Below are 19,003 nucleotides of genomic sequence, written 5' to 3' on the forward strand. Positions count from 1 at the left end.
TTCACTGTTTATTTTTTAGAAGTGCTTTTAGAAGTACTTTGAGTTCATCTCCCCCTTTATGCAGGTATCTGGCTCACATGATCATTGGATATTGTCTATACAGGCTGGAAGCTTCAGAATGCTTTGTACAGTGAGAGCTGAGAGGCAGGAGCAGGGGTCTTCTGTTAAACTTTATTTGTTGCTAGATCTTTAACTGTCAGCCAGGAGAATGCTCAAGTGAAAAAGTCAGGCATTATCAAGATGAGTTTTGAGACTGGCATAAGCCATGCTGTTCATTACCATGGGCTTTTCTTTCAAGGCATTTAACCCCGACAATGAATATCATTTCAAGAATCGAATGAAGGTATGCCAGAGAAACTGGGCAGAAGTCTTCGGGGAGGGGAACATGCATGCTGTCTCGCCCATATCCACTTTTCAGAAGGTGAGCACGGCCACGCCCTGAAACCTATTTTTAGGGTGGATGTGTTTGTTTCGGAAAAGATTGTTTGATTAGTAGGTATTTATAACGCAAGAAAGCTTAAATGTGTCACCAAGAATTACAGCAAATAGATCTTCAGTATATGTTGGTCTGTAGAAATGAATTTGTCCTCTCAAATTGTCCCAGTTCTCTACTAGAGGGTGGATTTAGAAATTGTTGTACTTTCATGTCTAAAGTATCACAACAATCAGATGAGTAGATCTGCTGTATCTAAGGACTGACATCTGTTTGGCTGTTGAGTGTGAAATGACCAGGATAACTCAAAGTGTACAGTTCTAGCAGAGAATTCATGCTTTTCTGACAGCCAAGGATAGGATATCTTTAAGTCAGACGTGCTGGCAAGGAGGCAGTTTTTGAGGTTTGCACTGTCTTGTCGCAGTTGTTCCAGATGGGTGGGCCTAAAACAGGAGCCTTGGTGGTGTTGATCTCTCCCTCAGGAAACAAGTTTGTGGCCATAGAAAGAAAATTCTACGTCTGCTGCTTGGGGAAAAGTTCTTTAGTAATGTTCCACACTGCTAATGTGCTATAAATATAGTTGCCTGTGAGTCAGCAGCTACAGTGCATACTGTTGCCACAGCACATGGTCAGTGGTGTCAAGCAGAGTCCAAAAAAGGATGATGCTAATGAGAACCTCCCAGAGCTCCAGCTACATGCTTAGTAAAGGAGCTGTTACAAACACATTGCTGTTTTCTTTGAAATAACAGTGCATGCATTTGGGGTATGGGTTAATGGGCTGAATGTGTCTGTCCAAATCTCTGTTTCAGAAGGCAAATGTTTGGCATTGATTGTTACAGCTACTAATTTGTTAATATTTTAATTGTTCAAGGAACCTCATGGGTGGCTGGTGGATCTGGTAAACAGGGTAGGTAAATGTAAACCAAGCAGAATTGTTATTTGTCACTTGACTTCATTGGGCTTCAGAGAGAATTTCTTCTTCCCCCCTCCCTGCTGACTTGTTTTTCCACTCTTCACTTTTGTGATACCCACAGAAAAAATAGTTTAAGATTTTAATCCTGCCTACATGTAGGGAAGGGGCCTTACTAAACAAATTTTGTGGAGTTGCTGCCTTCTCCCTTAAGCACCTTTACCCTAACAGGATGTCTATGACTAGAGGAAGTTGAGAGCACAGCTTAGGTTGCAGTGCTGTTTCCCAGTCAAATGTGTTAGACCAGTCAGCTGTTGCTATATGTGGTCTAGCTTTCTTCCCTATATCCATTTTTACCTAAGACAGAGTTTCTAGCTTGATGTTTAAACTGGTAGCAGGTATAATTGCATTCCCCGGTGTGCCCCTGAATTCCCATGAAAACATAAAGCTTATGTGGAATGTGGTGTTCCACAGTAAAGGATACTTGCTGGCATCCCAGGAACTCTCAATGGAGTATTGTCTATAATTGCTTATTGAAAAGATAAAATACTGTAGTTCACTAACATAGTACTGATTATTTTATTTCAGTTTGCAGAGTTGGGTGGATTTTCTGCAATTCAGTCCAAACTCAATTCAGAAGATATTGAACTTGGGGTAAGTTCATCTTCTGTCATGAGACTTCTCCATTTCTATTACAGACTTCATGTAGGACCAGTAGCATCCCTTTTGGCAGTGCTCTTACCTTTGCTTTGGTACCGGGGCAACATTCCCACAGAGCCCTGGAGAAGTGCTGTCAGACTGGAGGTCAAATGAGGTTGTGCATAAGAATCCTGACTGAAGAGCTTTTGAGACTTCACAGAAAAGAGGAAGGGTTGGTGTACCTTTCTGGGTAACATTCAGCCTTCCAGTTAGACATCAATCAGTCTAGTTTCACTGTAAATTCACAAGTATGTCCCTGTTTTTCTGTTTACTTCAGCTGTAGCTGCATTTAGCTGCAAGTGAATTGACTTCTGTCATTTATTATAGAAATCATTGTTTAAGGAAAAAAAATCCTTAGGAAAACGGACACTGTCTAATCCTAAGCAACTTTTCAAGAGTTGTGTCTAAAAACTGACTGGTTCAACAGTTCTAAACTTTTTATGGTGACAAAGCCCAACTTACTTAGTTTTAGCTTCCTAACCTATATTCAGGAGACTTCACAATCTTTCAAGCTTTGAAGAACAAGGAGGCTAAGGGAAAGCCGTGTCATTTAGAATCTTGTCCCTCGGTATTCTCGGTGAGATGCCATCTGGAGAGAATTCAACTTCTTTTCTTGCAGTATTGATATTTGCTACTTTATAAAGAGAGAAGTTCACATAGTAGCATGACAGAAGAATAAGGAAACTTGATTTAAATCCTGATACTGCAATAGAAGCTTTGACTTTGTTTAATGACTAATAACTGCTCGTGATAGGAAGGGAGTCTGGTTCAGCATCACTTAATTTAGGCCTTTGATTGCAGTGGTGCTCACTCAATTTCACAATTCTTGATCCAGTGTGAGAAGAAACTAATTTTGATATTATTTATTGTAAAAAATTCTTCATATGTTTTATTTTTTGATGATAGATATTACTTGAAAAATCATAGGATCATAGAATAGTTCGGGTATATAATCCCAAATATAGTTTGGGTAGTATAGGTATATAGTTTGGGTATTAAGTAAATAAGAATAAAATCATGCATTGAAGAGATCTTGACATGTATATGACACACTTACAAAAGCTTTCTCCTGCCTAATGCTTTAGGGAAGAAATTTGCCATATGGCTTTAACCTTAAATCTTGCATTCACACTTCTCATTTCTGTAGAGAGCAACCAAAATGTGATGTGTCCCTTTCTGTCTGTTTACTTCTGGGACTGAAACAGGATTAGACAGACAAGACTGAACAGAATGATGCGAGGACCAAGATTAGTGAAAACTGGGAAGGCATTTTTTATTTCAGGCAAAAATATGACACGTACTGTATGCCATAGAGTAAATGTCTTTCCTGAGCCATGTGTTGTTGTAAAGGAGTTGCACACAAAAATCAACTTGTAGCAAATGACTGGAAATTATTGTATGAAATAAACAATACTTATTCACCTTCATTTGCCTTTTAAGGTATAGATCACTAGCTCTGAAAAGATCTCTTAGATGTGCACCTAAATACTTGCTGTATTTCTTTCAGGCAATCTCTGCATTAGTTCAACCATTTGGAGTTTGTGCAGAATATCTTAACTCTTCTGTAGTACAGGTAAAATGCTTTTGTTATGAGTTCTTTTCAGCAAATAGTAAAGCCTTGACATGTGATTGTAGTAATTTGCTCAAATTTAGGTGGAGCTCTCTGTGTTAAAGTAGATATTGGGCAGTATGGTATCAGAAAGACAACCACATGAGAAACAGTTCTTTTTATCATAGGAATTTGAAAAAACAGAGGACTGAAAATGAGTTTACAACTGTGTTGGTGTGAAACTGGTGACTAATTCAAAAAGCCTTCAAAACTCACTTTGCATAAAGTACAAGAATCATTTTGAGCATCCTGATGGTGATGGATAGAGGGCTCAGACAACGTTCAGATTCATTTTCTAAGCACAGTCACTTATCTACATCTGCAACAGTGAGAAACTTTGCCGCTGCCATTAGTAAGCTTCATCAGTGCAAAGCATGTGGGAGAAGAATCTAGCTTTGATGGATGGATTTTGTTTTAAATTTCACTTTTTGGCTGATGAAAGCACATGGATATGAGAGTTTACACTGGAAAAAATTGTGGTACAGGAAAAAAAAAATCACCATGATATATTTGTGCATGCAAATATACCCCAGGCTTCACACCTACACTCATTAACAAAAACTGTTGATTTCCTAAGTGACTGGAAGTCTTTATTTGAAGATGAGGTAGTTTAGAAGCCACTGGGAGTCAGAGAGGCATATGCATCTAATAACTGATGCACTTTGAAAGTGCATCTTTCTTTTTTTTTTTTTTTTTTTTTTAAAACCTGTATTATGGTGGTCTGAAATGGCTTCTTCTCTAATTGCTTCTTTTTCTGGACATACCTAGCAGGATAGTTTTATGTATGTTGTAGGCGTTGCTTTATGTCCAAGATAATTGTGAGCTTTCAGCTACGTATTTCGCTTCACTGCAGTGAGATCTGAGTAATGTAATTGATTTCAGGAAACATAAAATGATTGTTATGCCTTTTCTCATGTTCTTTAGCCCATGCTGGATCCAGTCATTCATAAAATGATTAAATATGTACAGAACGTAGAAGAGAAGGACTTGAAAGACAAGGTAATGTTTTATATATTAAATATTTAGGCGGAACTTACTGTGTGTCTTCGAAATGCTGGCGAAGTAGCCTAGAACAATAGCTTTATTTTCACTGGCAAAAATACAGCCTGTTCTGAATTTTGACTGAATGACATAGAACAAAATACATTTACCCAATTCCATTCAATACCCTTTTCAGTAGATGTCTAATGTCATGCCCCTTTTTAAAATATTTTGCTGCTGTTGCTATCAAATACGGTTTTGTTGGTCCCCTTCTGAAGTGTACAGAACACTCACTTCTCTAACTGACTTGAAGATGTTTACTATTTTGCAGTCTGTTAAATTCTTGTAACTTGTGTGCATGTGACTGTTGCATTAGCTGTTTGCTTCTGAGAATTTGGTAATTGTTGATAAAATGTCCATGTAACTTGTAACTACTTCCTGTATTACCCTGAATTTGGGATTCAGGTCTATTAAGTTTTTGAGTGTTGACTTTTTATTTAGACTTACATTGTTAATTGGAAACCAGTAAGTATGCATAGGTGTGTAACTACAGAGGAGCAATTTAGTGTACCAAATCTGTAGCAGAAGAGTCCACTTTAACCAAATGTTTTGTTGTCTTAGAATTTCTAACGTACAAGTAATACTTTCAGATGTACATGGTACTGCATTTCACAGATTAAACAGTCTGTATTGGGTCACTAAACCTACTCTTTGTGAATCATTGAAGTCTGAAACAGAATAGCAAAAATAGCAATGCTTCTATTTGTCCTTTTTTTTTGTTTTACACAGAGACTAGTCAGTATCCCTGAGCTCTTGTCTGGTATCAAACTGCTGTGTATGCGCTTCCAACCTGATTTGGTAACTGCTGTAGATGACTTACGGCTGGACATTCTGTTGCGCATGTTAAAATCTCCTCACTTCAGTGCAAAAATGAATTCCCTCAAAGAAGTAGGTTTGTTTTTTTTTGTGTGTGTGTGTGTGTACATGTGCATGTGCGTAGGTGGGATGGGTTGTTAGTAAGTCATTGAAACCACAACCTTAAGAAAGAAATGGTTCAATATTCCCTGACAAATTATGTTGCCTTAGCAAAAGCTTAGTTCGTAATAAATACCAAAACAAGTTAATATGACAAGAGTTGTTTGTAATATTAGTAGCCGCCGCAAGGACCATGGCTTCCCAATTAGAAAACAACTAGACATAGTTTGAACCTTTCCTAAGAACTGCAATTTCAGATTGATTTATAAGCAATGGTCTATGCTATTCATTGAATATTCACTCTGAGATAACCCTGATAATTCAGAGCATCCTGTTCCTCACTGAGAGAAAAGGGCGGGGGGAAACAAATGGGACCTAATCCTAGATTGGTGTCTCCAGTTCTGTTATATCAGATCGTTACACTGTTTAATTGTAGGGTTTTTTATTATGGTTTTAAGTGGACACTGTAGTAGCACCTAGGAGCTGGAGTTTATGGACCAGGGCTCTTTGTGCTAGAATCTTAGATATAAGTAGAAGAAGAAAATATTTTATTTTTCGTGGGAGTTGTGGTTCAAGTATAGAGTTGTTCATTCATCTCTTCATTCCAGAACTTGTACAATTTAAGTGTCCCAAAAAAAGGCATTTCTTTTAGCATACAGACATTGTAAGGTATTCTAGAGTCCCTCTTTTATGCTTTTTGCATCTTTATCTATGGGAAAATTGAGATGTTAAACCTCATTGCTGTTTGGTTCTTAATCATAAATGCCGTGTATCCTTGGTGAAGTTATAAAAGTGTGGCTTTTGAAGGCTTTAGCAGAAATGTACTCTTTCTCCCTAGAGCGAGAGCCTGTATCGGTTCTGTATTGGATAAAAAATAGCACGCTGATTTGAGTGTAACAAGCAGAAGCCTGAGATAACCTACTTCTGCTATATCAGTAGAAATATACCTGGCAGCACAGGCCAGCTTTTGTGTGTCACACTGGGGATAAGAATCTACTGCATCAGAGACTGATGACAAGGAGGTGTTTCTGGTTAGGAATTTGCCTTTAAACAGCTTTTAAAAAAAACAAACAAACAAAAAAACAAAAACAAAAAACAAACAAGCAAACAAAAAACCCAAACAAAAAACCAAAACAAACAAACAAGGGAAAAAAACCCAAACAACCTGAACAACCAAAAAAAAAAAAAAAAGAAACCACCCAAAACCAACCAACCAAAAAAACCCCATGAACACCTCCTGTGCTCGGAAAGTTTCACAATTCACTTTTAAGCTTCGCAGTAAGCCTTTTGAATAGATTTCATTGTGTGCATGTATAATGCATGTGGGAATCATTGTTAGAATCTCATATTTTGCAATTTCTAGGTAACAAAATTAATAGAAGACAGCACTGTATCCAAGTCAGTGAAGAATGCAATAGATACAGACAGATTACTAAATTGGCTAGTAGAAAATTCTGTCCTGTCAATTGCTCTGGAAGGTAAGCAGTTTCACAAAGACTTTTGGCATGTGCTTTGAATGTTTTAAATTTAAAAATTTCATCTGTCCCTTTCAATACATTTTAATGGAACACTATTAACAAAGGAGATCAAGGTTTTTGTTGTCTTCAAAATAGAGTAAGGAAAACCCTGCAAATTCTGCTACTATCATCTAGGCCTCTATTTGACATCTGTGTAGATGTCTTCTGCTGTACCTGGGGTTTTTAGTCTCAGTTTATCTGTGTGTGTTGTTAGCCCCTAGAAAAGAGAGAAAAGAGGTTTTGGGGTTTTTTCCAAGTAGTAAGGCCCTATAGGTGTGAACTGCTATCAGATATATGAAGTAAAACAAAATAAAAATGGAAGGAGCCTTTTCTTTTTCTTTGAACTGATAGATTTGTCTGTAACAGTAAAAAAAGAATTTTCAAATGAAGATAACTTTATTCTTCTCCCTTTTAAAAGAACTTGTTTATTCTTATGCATTTAATGTATCTAATACTGTTTTAAATATGTTAAATTAGTTGCCTTTCTTTGTTTCATAGGTAATATAGACCAAGCGCAATACTGTGATCGTATAAAGGGAATTATTGAACTGCTGGGCAGTAAATTATCTTTAGATGAGCTCACTAAAATTTGGAGAATTCAGGTAAGCAACCAAGACTAGGGAGGTGCTTTTAGACTGTCTTACAAAAGCAGACATTCTAGTGGTGGAATTTTTTGGTTTATAACATAGGCATCTCTTTATTGCAAAGTGGAGGTGTTGAGATTTTAACAGTATAATTAGTGCAAAGGCTTTCTTCTACTTCTTCCTTTACCATTTAAAATCAAGTGTTCTGGCAATTTCTTGTAACACAGCTGTTAAATCTTATGATGAGGTTCAGTTCTTTGCAACAAGTGTTAAGGGGCTGCAAAAATATTTGACTTGGAATAAGAGGTTGTCAGCCTGAAATAGGTGATAAGAGTTTGTCTAGACCAAAGACCATGCCTAAGGATATTAGTTTTCGTGGCTGGAGGTAAAAATTTGAATGCAGCTCACAGTGTGACTTTAAAGAGAGTGGGCTCAAACTGTTCGAATTCCTGTTTAACTTCCTGTACATACATATAATTGACTGACAAGTCATCTTTTCACATTCACTTTATGTATATTCAACTTATCACTGTGTAGGAAAGGTGGTTTGACTGCTTAATGCAAATGACATATGGAAATTTTGACCAGAAACATAATCTTCCACTGCAGGAAATAGTTTTCCTCTCTGTCCAAATGCTGAAGTTTTTTGACTAAACTCATTGAATGCTGTCAGATCTGCTGTATGTGCAGGCATGGTAGCAAGTCTTGCCTGCTTAGTCTTGCCTGCTTAGTAGAGCTGAAGTATGATTCTAGCTCACTCACTTTTATTCTTTAATAAAATGCAGTACTTCTTCCCCCCTTCTGGCTGTTGTTACCATGGTGCTCCCATCAGTGTGGGAGGAGATTTTGTATTGCTCACTTTTGAGTAAAGCCTTAAAGAGTGTCAGGGATGGAGTACCCCACACATGAACTTAACCAAACAATAAAAATGGTGAAGTTTATATTGCTGGCACCACACCTTACGGTGATATGTGCCATTGCAGCATCTTGAAGCTGCTGTAATAATGGCAGACTAACTTGTTCTTTCCTGCTTTAGAATTACTTCCAAAGACCTCTCTACCAGTGAAATGAGGAGCAGAGACAGTTATTCTTGCGTTGTGTTTCTAAGATGTCAAAAGCAGTTATTCTTTCTCGTTAGTATGAATAGTAGGCTAAGGCTTACATGAAGATCTTTCTCTGTCTCATTTGGGATAAAAACATACCTTCGTGCGTTTTCCTTCCTCTTTTCAGTCGGGACAATCCTCCACTGTGATTGAAAACATACATACCATTATTGCTGCAGCTGCTGTGAAGTTTAGCTCTGATCAGCTCAATCACTTATTTGTCCTAATCCAAAAGGTAAGTTTTCACAGGAATTTGCATTCCTTAGGAAGAGAATTGATGAGATATACTTGTGCATCCAGCCTACCAAAAGAAAAATGCCTTGAATACATTTATATTTTCTATATAAAAATATAAATATAATACTGGCTATAAAATAACACTTTTAATACTGATTTTTTTTTTGTTAACCCAAAAGCCTGATGTGCTACTGGTACTGCTAATTGACTTAGGTTTTAAGTACATTATGTAGGCAGTGCTAAGGTACTTAAGTGAGATTTTATTATTATATTTAATCTCTTCTAGTTATATTTGAAAAAGAGTTGGGCAAATTAGTACTGTAACTCCCAGTAACAGAAATGAGGAAATAAGCATGGTGGAAACATACTTGTTTGTATTTTGATTTTCCTGCAGTAAAACAATTGTAAATTGCATTTTTTGTGTACACTTGAGACTTAACAGATTGATAGTGCTTGCTGCTGTAATAGTGAATGTTATTTCTTTCCACACAGAGCTGGGAGACAGAGAGTGATAGAGTGCGACAGAAGCTGTTGAGCCTCATAGGGCGCATTGGTCGAGAAGCACGGGTGGAGACAACCACTGGAAAGGCATGTGAATTTTTTTTTTTCCTTTATTAAACATAGGGTTGCTAGTCTCTGTAATTCCTAGGTCCTGACTAATCTTGCACTTCTTCCTCTAGGTTCTGGAGGTACTTTGGGAGCTGGCTCATCTTCCAACATTACCATGTAGTCTTATTCAGCAGGCCTTGGAGGAACATCTGACAATCCTCAGTGATGCCTATGCAGTGAAAGAGGCGATCAAAAGAAGCTACATCATCAAATGCATAGAGGATATTAAGAGGGTTGGTTTATTATTTTATCTTTTCCGAAATGAAATGTTATCTAGCCTTGATGTTGCCCTTTCTTTCAAGATGCACAAATTGCGTGTCCCATCTGTAAGTTCTTACCTTGGGGAGTCCATGAGAGGGGTAGGCTTTGTGTGAGCCAGTTTGTTGACCATGAGACTCATAGTAAGTCTCTTGCCTTTGTTTTAAGCAAATTTTCAGCACAAGGAGTGATCAGTTTATGGGAAACTACCAGGATGGGCCCAAGGTTAGAATTTGCAAATGGAACCACTATAAAGGTATGTCAGTATTTTAACTGTCCCTTTCATGTGAAAACCTAAATTAGTTTTGTTTGAGTTAAGCATGTGTTCTGGCATGGCCATTAAGTCTCAAAATGCAAATTGATATTTAAATCACAGTAGGTTTGTATTTTAATAAAATACTTAAATTCTTTTCATCTAACATAAAGAAGCCATTCCCGCAGCTGCCTGTGCTATGGTGTTTCCTGGCAGCAGCAGAGATGTACATGGCTTAAAAGACTGCATATACTCTATCCTGCACTGTTCACATAGCAGGCAGTTTTTCTTGAGGTCCACAGGAATGCTCCTGTCTTTTTTCAGTCTGAAGTGTACCCGTAAATAAAAAAGACTTGTACTTTTTTCATTCATTTATTTCATGGTAAATTAAGTTTTGTCTGTGTTGCAACATCTGTAAAGGGTTTTAGTTGTTTAGGAGGCGTAGTATGTTGCTTCTTGATATTGGTCACACTTTTTGTGTGTGGGTGTGTTTATGAATATGGATTTCAAACTTGGAGTTCTCAATCTCTGTAAAACTTGCAGTCTTTTCTTTTGGATCTTCTCTTGTCCTTTCCTGTTCTTGCATTCTTTTTAATTACATTCTGGCAAGAGCCGTTACAGAGGTGCTGCAGTGAGGAACACTAAAGGAAAGCTGTCATTGTAGGCTGGAAGGTATTGGGGTGACCATACAACAGATGTTTAGAAATACATAATTTTCTTATTTTCCTTCATTAGGGGAAATGAAGCCATAAGCTGGGAGGGAATGTAATATTGAGGCAGCATTCTCAAATACATGAGGGAGTCTTTACTAGAGAGCGCTGTCTTATGGGCAGGTTACTGTAATTTCCCTAAGTGTGTAGGTGGTATTGGTTGTTGTCAGTATTTAAAGCAGACATCACTTCTCTGAACAAGCAACCTCAGTACTGGTTTGTGTGGTCAAACTTTACAGAAAATGAAGCCTCCCAGAAAAGTGATGAGCAGTTCTAACAATGAGGTAGGAGGGTTATTCTTTGTAGGATCTCTTTCAAAATGCAGCTTAAGTATCCTTTGCTTACTATCAGAGGGCTCCTTGCAGCACCAATCAGAAATTTCTTCTTGTCTCTTAACCTTCAGTAGTATTTCAGGTTCTTTCTTCTATTATTCTTGCTTTAGCAATAACGTCATTTGACTGGATTTGCCCTTTTATGCCCTAACAGGCCTGCTTCATCTCCCATAATCGAGGAAGGTGGTGGTTATCATCTCTACCTGGTGCAACTGAGTTCTTTTTGTCTACTTAATTTGCATGTTCTCTAGCAAGGAGGTGGTACTTTGGGCTTAATAATGAGGATAGCAAAATGGCATATATATGTGTCACAGGACTTTTGTAGAAAGCAAAGAAGGGGCACCTTGAGTGTGTTTGGAAAGGGACCAGGAACAAGTAACTGAAGCCTTCAGAGCTAGGAGCTGTTGTTTTGAAACAGCGGCATTGATAGACTGCTAGAAGCCTAAAAATTTCTAAGAGGAAAGTTAATTTGTTGTTGAGCATGTACACATGTGTAATTGTTTTTACCTTTCCTACTACTAGTCGTCCCAGCACAATAATCCTCAATTTGTGTGGGTGGTGCCAGCATTACGTCAGCTCCATGAAATCACACGTTCATTTATTAAACAAACTTACCAAAAACAAGACAAGGTAAGAATATATGCTGAGATGATTTTTGAAACCCTTGTTATGTCTGTGTGGCTCTGCTTCTGTGGAACATGGAAGTTTGAATTTAGAAGGGGGGGGGGAACAAACTGAAAAACACTTTGACAAGTACAGTTTAGTGATGTAGCATAAACAAACTGTTCAAGTAGAGATGCTGTGTTGTGTGCCATCCATTTGTGTGTGTGTATATATATGTATAAATCTGTTTGCTGGGAGGACTAATTTATTTTATTCTCAGCTTTTTGTGGAATAAATAACAGGCTCTGTTAAGAAATGAACAATGGCTAATGTTTAGCCCAGCTGCTTTGTAATTGAATTGACATTGACTCTCAGAAAACAGACTAAAATACCAGCAAGTCACACGTGTTATACAGTGGCTGAGCGGAGGTGTGGGACTTTGTTTGCAGTCTGCAGCACGTGTATTTCAGCACATGCTGAAAACACTGAAGTCAGGGGGCTTTGGATGCTTGGAAGGGATGCAGCTGACTCTGGTGAGGGGGGAACATTACTCCTTCTGATAAGAGAAACATGTCTGTAGAAGAGCAAGACTGCTGTGTACACATGCCTGTTTATGTATTTTCTTAAAAACCTCTTTTCTCAATAATGGATTTTTTTTTTTTTTTGTGCCAAGAGCATTATTCAAGATTTAAAGAAAAACTTTGAAATAGTGAAGTTGGTGACAGGAAGCTTAATATCATGCCACCGGTTGGCTGCATCTGTGGCCGGTCCAGGAGGGCTTGTTGGAGCAACATTAGTGGATGGCCGATACACTTATCGGGAGGTACTGAACCCTGAATTTCTTACTACCTTGGGTTTTTGAAAACATGATGTAGTGTATCACTGAGCAAGTTGCATAAGGTTAGGTGATGTATTGTTTTTGGAATTCACTGGTATATATGTTCTCTCTGGTGAATAATTACACTAGTTGTTATTTATAGTTCTGACACTTATCTATTAGGGCTTGTTGTAGCCTTGTTGTTATAGAGCAAGGGAGAGCAAACATCACAATCTACAAGTTTCTTAGCAAAGTCTTTAACTGGTCAAGAGCTAGATCTCCCCACCCCAGGACCTCCTGTCTCCAAGCTTGTGCAGCTTCCAGCTTCTCCCCCAGCTTCAGTTCAACTACCCTTGTAGAGCTCTACCTTTGACTGTGGTGTGAAGCTCTTGAACCCTGAAACAGATTTGCTAGTTAGGACATGAAAGCCACACACACAGATAGCTTGTAACAGTTTGTTGCTAAGGTTTTGAGAATTATTTTTTGCAAACTAGTTGTGACTTAGTAACTAGTGTCAAATAATATCAATATCAGGAAAGTAATAGCAAATCCAAGGGGACTTTAATGTTCCTTTTTAGAAAGGTAATCAAAAAGAAGTAATGTTAAAAATTGTGTAAAATAAAAATAAATCTCACTGCAGAAACAATTTCTGTTTTCCAGGCTTCGCAAAGTGTACTGTTATTTGACAACTAAGTTTGAAAAAAATAAAAATAATGCTCAGACTTCTTATTTCTGAAAGAAAAGAGTCTTAAGCTTGAGTTTTTGTTTCCTCTTTCTCAGTATTTGGAGGCACATCTAAAATTTTTGGCATTTTTTCTGCAAGAAGCTACCCTTTATTTGGGCTGGAATCGTGCCAGGGAGATCTGGGAATGCCTTGTAACTGGCCAGGATGTTTGTGAATTAGATCGAGAGGTAAGGAAAACTTGAAAAGTTGGTGTCTGTGGTGGCAGCGTGAATCTTAACGGATCATGAATAGCACATGTATTTGTTGAGACACGTGAAACATAAGGAGCAAACACAAAAAATGCATTATATGCTTTGTGTAAGCTAATAGAGCCACTGTTAAGTGTTCACTTGTGACTAGGATGCTCTTTTAACACTAAATTTGACTGAAGGAGGAATGTTGGCCAGGAGATTAGCTGCAGGTTTATGGATGCCGGTTTGAAAAGGGATACATGCAAGTTTGCGGAGTCATAAAAGAGACGTTCAGCATTACGTGGGTGAAAGATGACTATGAAGATGAAGTACCCTAATGCTGCAATACAGCCTGTATAATAAGTGAGGTTACTAGGAGATTAGATTTTGAACCTCTTGCTGTAGATAAAACTTCTGTAAGATGAGTTACTGTAGTATGTGACATAGTTTGCCAATGCTGTATAAAACTAAAATATTTACCATGACAATGGGGTAAAAATGCTCTGCCTTTCATTCACAGATGTGCTTTGAGTGGTTTACGAAAGGACAGCATGATCTAGAGAGTGATGTACAGCAACAGCTCTTCAAAGAGAAAATTCTTAAGCTGGAGTCCTATGAAATTACTATGAATGGTAAGAAAATGGATTTGGTCAACAGATTCGGTTTTGAAATATATACCAGAAATTTTCTTCCTAAGCCTTCAAATTAAATATCCAAACAGTTCTGTAAATCAATGTAATAAAGGGGTCTTTTTCTATCATTTTGAGTTTTAATAGTTGTAGAGGCAAAAGGTCATCTCCTGTATTTGATATCTTCATTTTTCCAAAAAAGCATAGAAACTTAGCCTGACCTGAATAAAAAGCTTGCACCTTTTTTTGCTTTCAGGTTTTAGCTTATTTAAGACTTTCTTTGAAAATGTGAACCTGTGTGACCATCGACTAAAGAGGCAAGGAACTCAATTGGTGAGTGTTCTGGCAAGTTCCTTCTTGTATACCATCTGTGGCATCTTGGGGATGAGACAAGGATTCTTGAGCAGCTGTTTGACATTGTCATGTTTGTTTCTGCCATTAACATTGTTAAATTCTGAAGCTAAAACTCCAGAATTAGGACAGTTAAAATTCATCAGTTGGTAGCTGGAAGCTGGTACGTAGCTTCTAAAACTTTGCAGGACGAATGAGTGGACTACTTTTTTATTAATAATCATTAATTCTAGTATGCAGGGAAATATTCCCTTTTTTTTTTTTTTTTTAATTTTTCTTCTTTACAAGAGGTTTAGGCTTATCATATTCAAATTCTAACCTACAATAACTTTTAACCCTATGATCCTTTAATGTTTTTGTTAAATTAATGGTTATATGTTAAGTAGTTTTCCATAGGCATTTTAGATCTTTATCACGGAGAGTTAACTTCAAATGCATAATTTTTTGCCAAGTATTATAGTAGGTTTTGTGATGGTTTATTATGTGGTTATTTACCATCTTGACCTTTGTGAAACAAATTCCATTCCTGATTAAATTTCTCTGTGCTTTTGAAGTTTTTAATTTTTCTTTTGGCTTGATCGAGTGTTCTTTGGAACTGGTTTATCCACTAGTAAACAAATTATTTTTTCCTAGTATAAATATACAAATCTGCAGCTATTGATTTCACTTTGCACTGTGCCAAAGCTTGGCAGCGTGTTGGAAAAGAAAATAATTGGTCAAAAGATGCTTTCCCAGCAGATGGAAGACTGTTTTGTTCCTGTGGTTCAACTCACTATTGTGTAAGAATTCCAGTCATGTTTTACTGTTGTTCTTTCTTCCGTAGAGTGTAGAAAAACTGGAATTAATAGGGATGGATTTCATTTGGAAGATTGCAATGGAGTCACCTGATGAAGAAATTGCCAATGAAGCTATTCAATTGATAATAAATTACAGCTATATTAATCTAACTCCTAGATTGAAAAAGGTAGGTATATATTTGTGCATGAAAGTGCTTTGACATTCATAGAGCCTTGATACTCTGCATGTTAAAATGTGTAATTTGTTGGGTTCTGTCAGTTTGAGTAATTCCCATGATTTTGGTTTAAGTTCTAATTCACTTGTACGTTTTACCTTTAGGATTCAGTATCACTGCACAAGAAATTTATTGCTGATTGCTACACACGATTAGAGGTAAAGGACAAATTTTAATTGTTCTTGTACCTACAGCCTTTTTCAGTTTTGCATCTTAGAATTAGAATAATTGACTATGATAATTCTATTTAAAGAAGAAAAATTATTCCCACAAATATTTCTTGTCCTCTTAGCTCTCCAGGACATATTAATTGTCCATGTAAAACAGCACTTACACTCTGCTTTGTATTCTAGGCAGCCAGCTCTGCACTTGGCGGTCCAACGTTAACACATGCTGTTACAAGAGCTACAAAAATGCTTACAGCAACTGCTATGCCTACAGTAGCAACATCAGTTCAGTCTCCTTACAGGTAGGCCTGCTTCTGAAAGAATAAATATGACAGTAGACTTTTGCTCCCAGCTGCTTCCCACATGATTTTGAATGCTAATTAAAATTCTCAATATTGGTAGTTATATATTCTGGTGGTTTCTCAACTGAGTATTCCAATTACAATGCAATTTCAGTTCCAAGGAGACTTTTTGAAAAAACTGTGTTTTAATGAAAAACAAACAAACAAACAAAAAAACACACACAAAAAAAACCACCAAGAAAACCCACTAACAACACCCCTCCGAACCCCGAAAACCAAAACCAACCAACCAACCAAAAAAAAAACCCACAAAAAACCCCACAGACTATTACCAGCCTGTTAGTCATATAATATTTCTGGGGCAGCGGGGTTTGGTTTTTGTTGTTGGGTTTTTTTAATTAGGAGAGAAAAGAATGGTTTTTCATCCTCTAGCTTAACTTATGCGTACATAAAGGTGTGTAGCTTAAATATATGAGCACAGGGTGTGACCTTTAGAAACATGAAGCTTCTTCTGAAGCTGGCTACACCTCAGGCAGTATAACACAAGCTTCTTGGCCTTTTTTCCTAGTTAATTTCAACTGAATTAACTCCAAGTTTAAGGAATTATATTTGAAAAAAGCTAATTCATAGTAGTTACCCGTGGGCATTGAAAATTAATCTCTGAGACAAGTTACTCTTGTTTTCAATGTTTATCTCTAGGTCAACTAAACTTGTAATAATTGAGAGACTGCTGCTGTTGGCAGAGCGTTATGTGATAACAATAGAGGTAAGATATGTCATTTCTTACTAGGCAAGGCTAAGAACACAACTTCCAATATTGTTAAAAATAGTAAAACTTATTTAAATCTATGCAACTCTAGTAACTTTGTTACATACCATGTCTTTGTTTTCAAGGGTGGTATTTACTGTCATTCTTCTCTTCCTGTAGGACCTTTACTCTGTTCCCCGAACTATTCTACCTCATGGTGCCTCTTTCCATGGACATCTTTTAACACTTAATGTTACATACGAGTCTACCAAAGATACCTTCGCCGTAGAGGTATGTGCGCACGGGTTGTGTGTGTCACGCGGTGTTGATCATGTAGCTATTTGTGGGTTTTTTGATGCCTGGACTGAACAGAATAAGCTGGTTTTAAGGACTCCGGTCAACTTGAAAACTCTATTTGAAAATGTTAAAAGTGCGTATAAGGCTACTGTAATGGAAGTGTCTGTAGACTAAGTGTCTTTTGATCATCGTTCCAGGGTGGGAAAAATAAGTTGTTTGCTTACTGTCAGTGGTGGAGCGTTTCTACTGCTCTCCTATCCTGTCAGTCTCTTTTGTGGACAATACCTTTACCACCCTATGCAGAGGAGCCCGAAGACTTTAATGGAAGATTTTTCTTTTTTTCTCTTGGAATTTACTGCTTGAGCATACTTACTGAACCACTGTCATTTACTTTTACAGGCTCATAGCAATGAAACTGTAGGGAGCGTCAGGTGGAAGGTAGCAAAGATGTTGAATTCGCCTGTGGATAATATACAGATATTTGCCAATGACAGCCTGGTATGTTGACTACAAAGAATTCTCATTTTTTATGAAATTGAGTCTCTTTTCCAGAACTAAATGATAAATGTTTTCTTGCAGCTAACTGTAAACAAAGATCAGAAACTACTCCACCAACTGGGCTTCTCTGATGAACAAGTCCTTACGGTAAAAACATCAGGAAGTGGGACTCCATCAGGAAGCTCTGCAGATTCCTCAACCAGTTCCAGCAACAGTGGCAGCGTGTTTAGTTCGTCCTATGCAATGGAACAGGTACAGCATAATAGTCTGAAACCTTCCCTCAGATATTTTCTGGAGGGGGGATAGTTGGGGGAGACACAGCTGGGGTGGAAGAGGTACAGTAAGATGAGACAGAAGCTGCTCACATCAGATTGAGTATCCAGTCTTTAGTAGTCTGGCTTTGCTTTCAAACTGCAATTGAAACAAAGCATTTAAATACACAATTGCCTTATGCATGTGGATTGGACATTATAATCTGTATTCTGTCACTTATTGTAGCCTGCTTGCTGTTTGTTAATCTCTACAGGGTCTTCTAAACAAACAAGACCCATATGATTTAATTTTGAGATTGCATATTTGTCGGAGGGAGAGGTTCCCAGATTTCCACTATTAATAAAGCTGCAGTATGAAAAAAAAACTAAGAAGCATCAACTAGCATGTTCAGATCACTCCTGGTCTGCTTTGTATGTCGACCCTAACTAACAGTTGACTTCAAAAATTGATTGTTAAAAGGGAAACAGGGTAATGTAAATATTCAAATGCTTCAGTCTAGAAAGTAGCTGGGATTTCTATGGGCCAGGTTGGCATCTGGGTCAGTTGCTTCAGTGAAGAGCTCTCTTAAATTACTTGCAACAGAGAGGGGAGAAAGAGACCTTTGTATTTCTGCTTAATTCTCAGGAGAAGTCCCTCCCTGGAGTAGTCATGGCTCTCGTGTGTAATGTGTTTGATATGCTTTACCAGCTTGCCAATCTAGAGGAGCCAAGGTAAGCAAACTAAATGGTTATTAAATATTGAAGAAATGCTCACACTGCAAAGTTTGAATAGCTATTTATTTCTCAGTGTGTAGGCATCCACCAGCCCACAGTGTGGCTGAGCCCTATTTTGCACAAGTAACTTCTGATAACTTTTCAGGATAACACTGCGAGTGAGGAAACTTCTGCTCTTGATTCCTACTGACCCAGCTATTCAAGAGGCTCTTGATCAGCTTGATTCCCTGGGAAGGAAGGTATGGATTGAACAATAACTAATCTTGGTGAGCTTAACAAAAAGGATTTTACTACCAGGTTTCTTAAATTCTCTGTCAGATTATAATCCGTGAAGGGTTTGAAACTCTACTGCAAAATAATGCTCATGTTAAGGATTATTGACTGATTTCCAAGCAGCTGGAGGCCAAAAGGGTTATTAGACGGATTATAGGAAATGTATTGCCAATTACAACAAAATGTGGTAGACTC

The 19,003-nt window shown here is 37.6% G+C and overlaps 1 protein-coding gene across 8 annotated transcripts in view; it reads left to right on the top strand.

Annotated features, from left to right (window-relative positions):
- USP24 (ubiquitin specific peptidase 24) overlaps positions 1–19,003 on the top strand; it is a 67,673-nt gene that overhangs the window by 15,840 nt on the left and 32,830 nt on the right. For 5 of the 8 annotated variants that reach the window (XR_015698661.1, XR_015698662.1, XR_015698663.1 and 2 more), the window contains exons 5-30: positions 299–421; positions 1,305–1,340; positions 1,932–1,997; positions 3,550–3,615; positions 4,576–4,650; positions 5,422–5,580; positions 6,971–7,085; positions 7,623–7,726; positions 8,939–9,046; positions 9,541–9,636; positions 9,729–9,890; positions 11,118–11,162; positions 11,733–11,840; positions 12,487–12,636; positions 13,411–13,542; positions 14,066–14,177; positions 14,431–14,507; positions 15,349–15,489; positions 15,642–15,695; positions 15,891–16,006; positions 16,706–16,772; positions 16,935–17,045; positions 17,451–17,549; positions 17,631–17,801; positions 18,447–18,532; positions 18,681–18,774. Coding sequence is in view for 5 of the 8 variants with exons in the window: in XM_087730772.1 (XP_087586898.1) it covers positions 299–421; positions 1,305–1,340; positions 1,932–1,997; positions 3,550–3,615; positions 4,576–4,650; positions 5,422–5,580; positions 6,971–7,085; positions 7,623–7,726; positions 8,939–9,046; positions 9,541–9,636; positions 9,729–9,890; positions 11,118–11,162; positions 11,733–11,840; positions 12,487–12,636; positions 13,411–13,542; positions 14,066–14,177; positions 14,431–14,507; positions 15,349–15,489; positions 15,642–15,695; positions 15,891–16,006; positions 16,706–16,772; positions 16,935–17,045; positions 17,451–17,549; positions 17,631–17,801; positions 18,447–18,532; positions 18,681–18,774 (2,673 nt within the window). In the remaining 3 variants the exon portion in view is untranslated. The remainder of the gene's footprint in view (positions 1–298; positions 422–1,304; positions 1,341–1,931; positions 1,998–3,549; positions 3,616–4,575; positions 4,651–5,421; positions 5,581–6,970; positions 7,086–7,622; positions 7,727–8,938; positions 9,047–9,540; positions 9,637–9,728; positions 9,891–11,117; positions 11,163–11,732; positions 11,841–12,486; positions 12,637–13,410; positions 13,543–14,065; positions 14,178–14,430; positions 14,508–15,348; positions 15,490–15,641; positions 15,696–15,890; positions 16,007–16,705; positions 16,773–16,934; positions 17,046–17,450; positions 17,550–17,630; positions 17,802–18,446; positions 18,533–18,680; positions 18,775–19,003) is intronic. The other 3 variants (XM_087730777.1, XM_087730775.1, XM_087730776.1) reach the window with 3 other exon arrangements.

Source organism: Nipponia nippon, unplaced genomic scaffold (genome assembly GCF_047370975.1).
Source record: "Nipponia nippon isolate SJK-2023a ecotype South Korea unplaced genomic scaffold, ASM4737097v1 scaffold_5, whole genome shotgun sequence".
Taxonomy (NCBI): Eukaryota; Metazoa; Chordata; class Aves; order Pelecaniformes; family Threskiornithidae; genus Nipponia; species Nipponia nippon.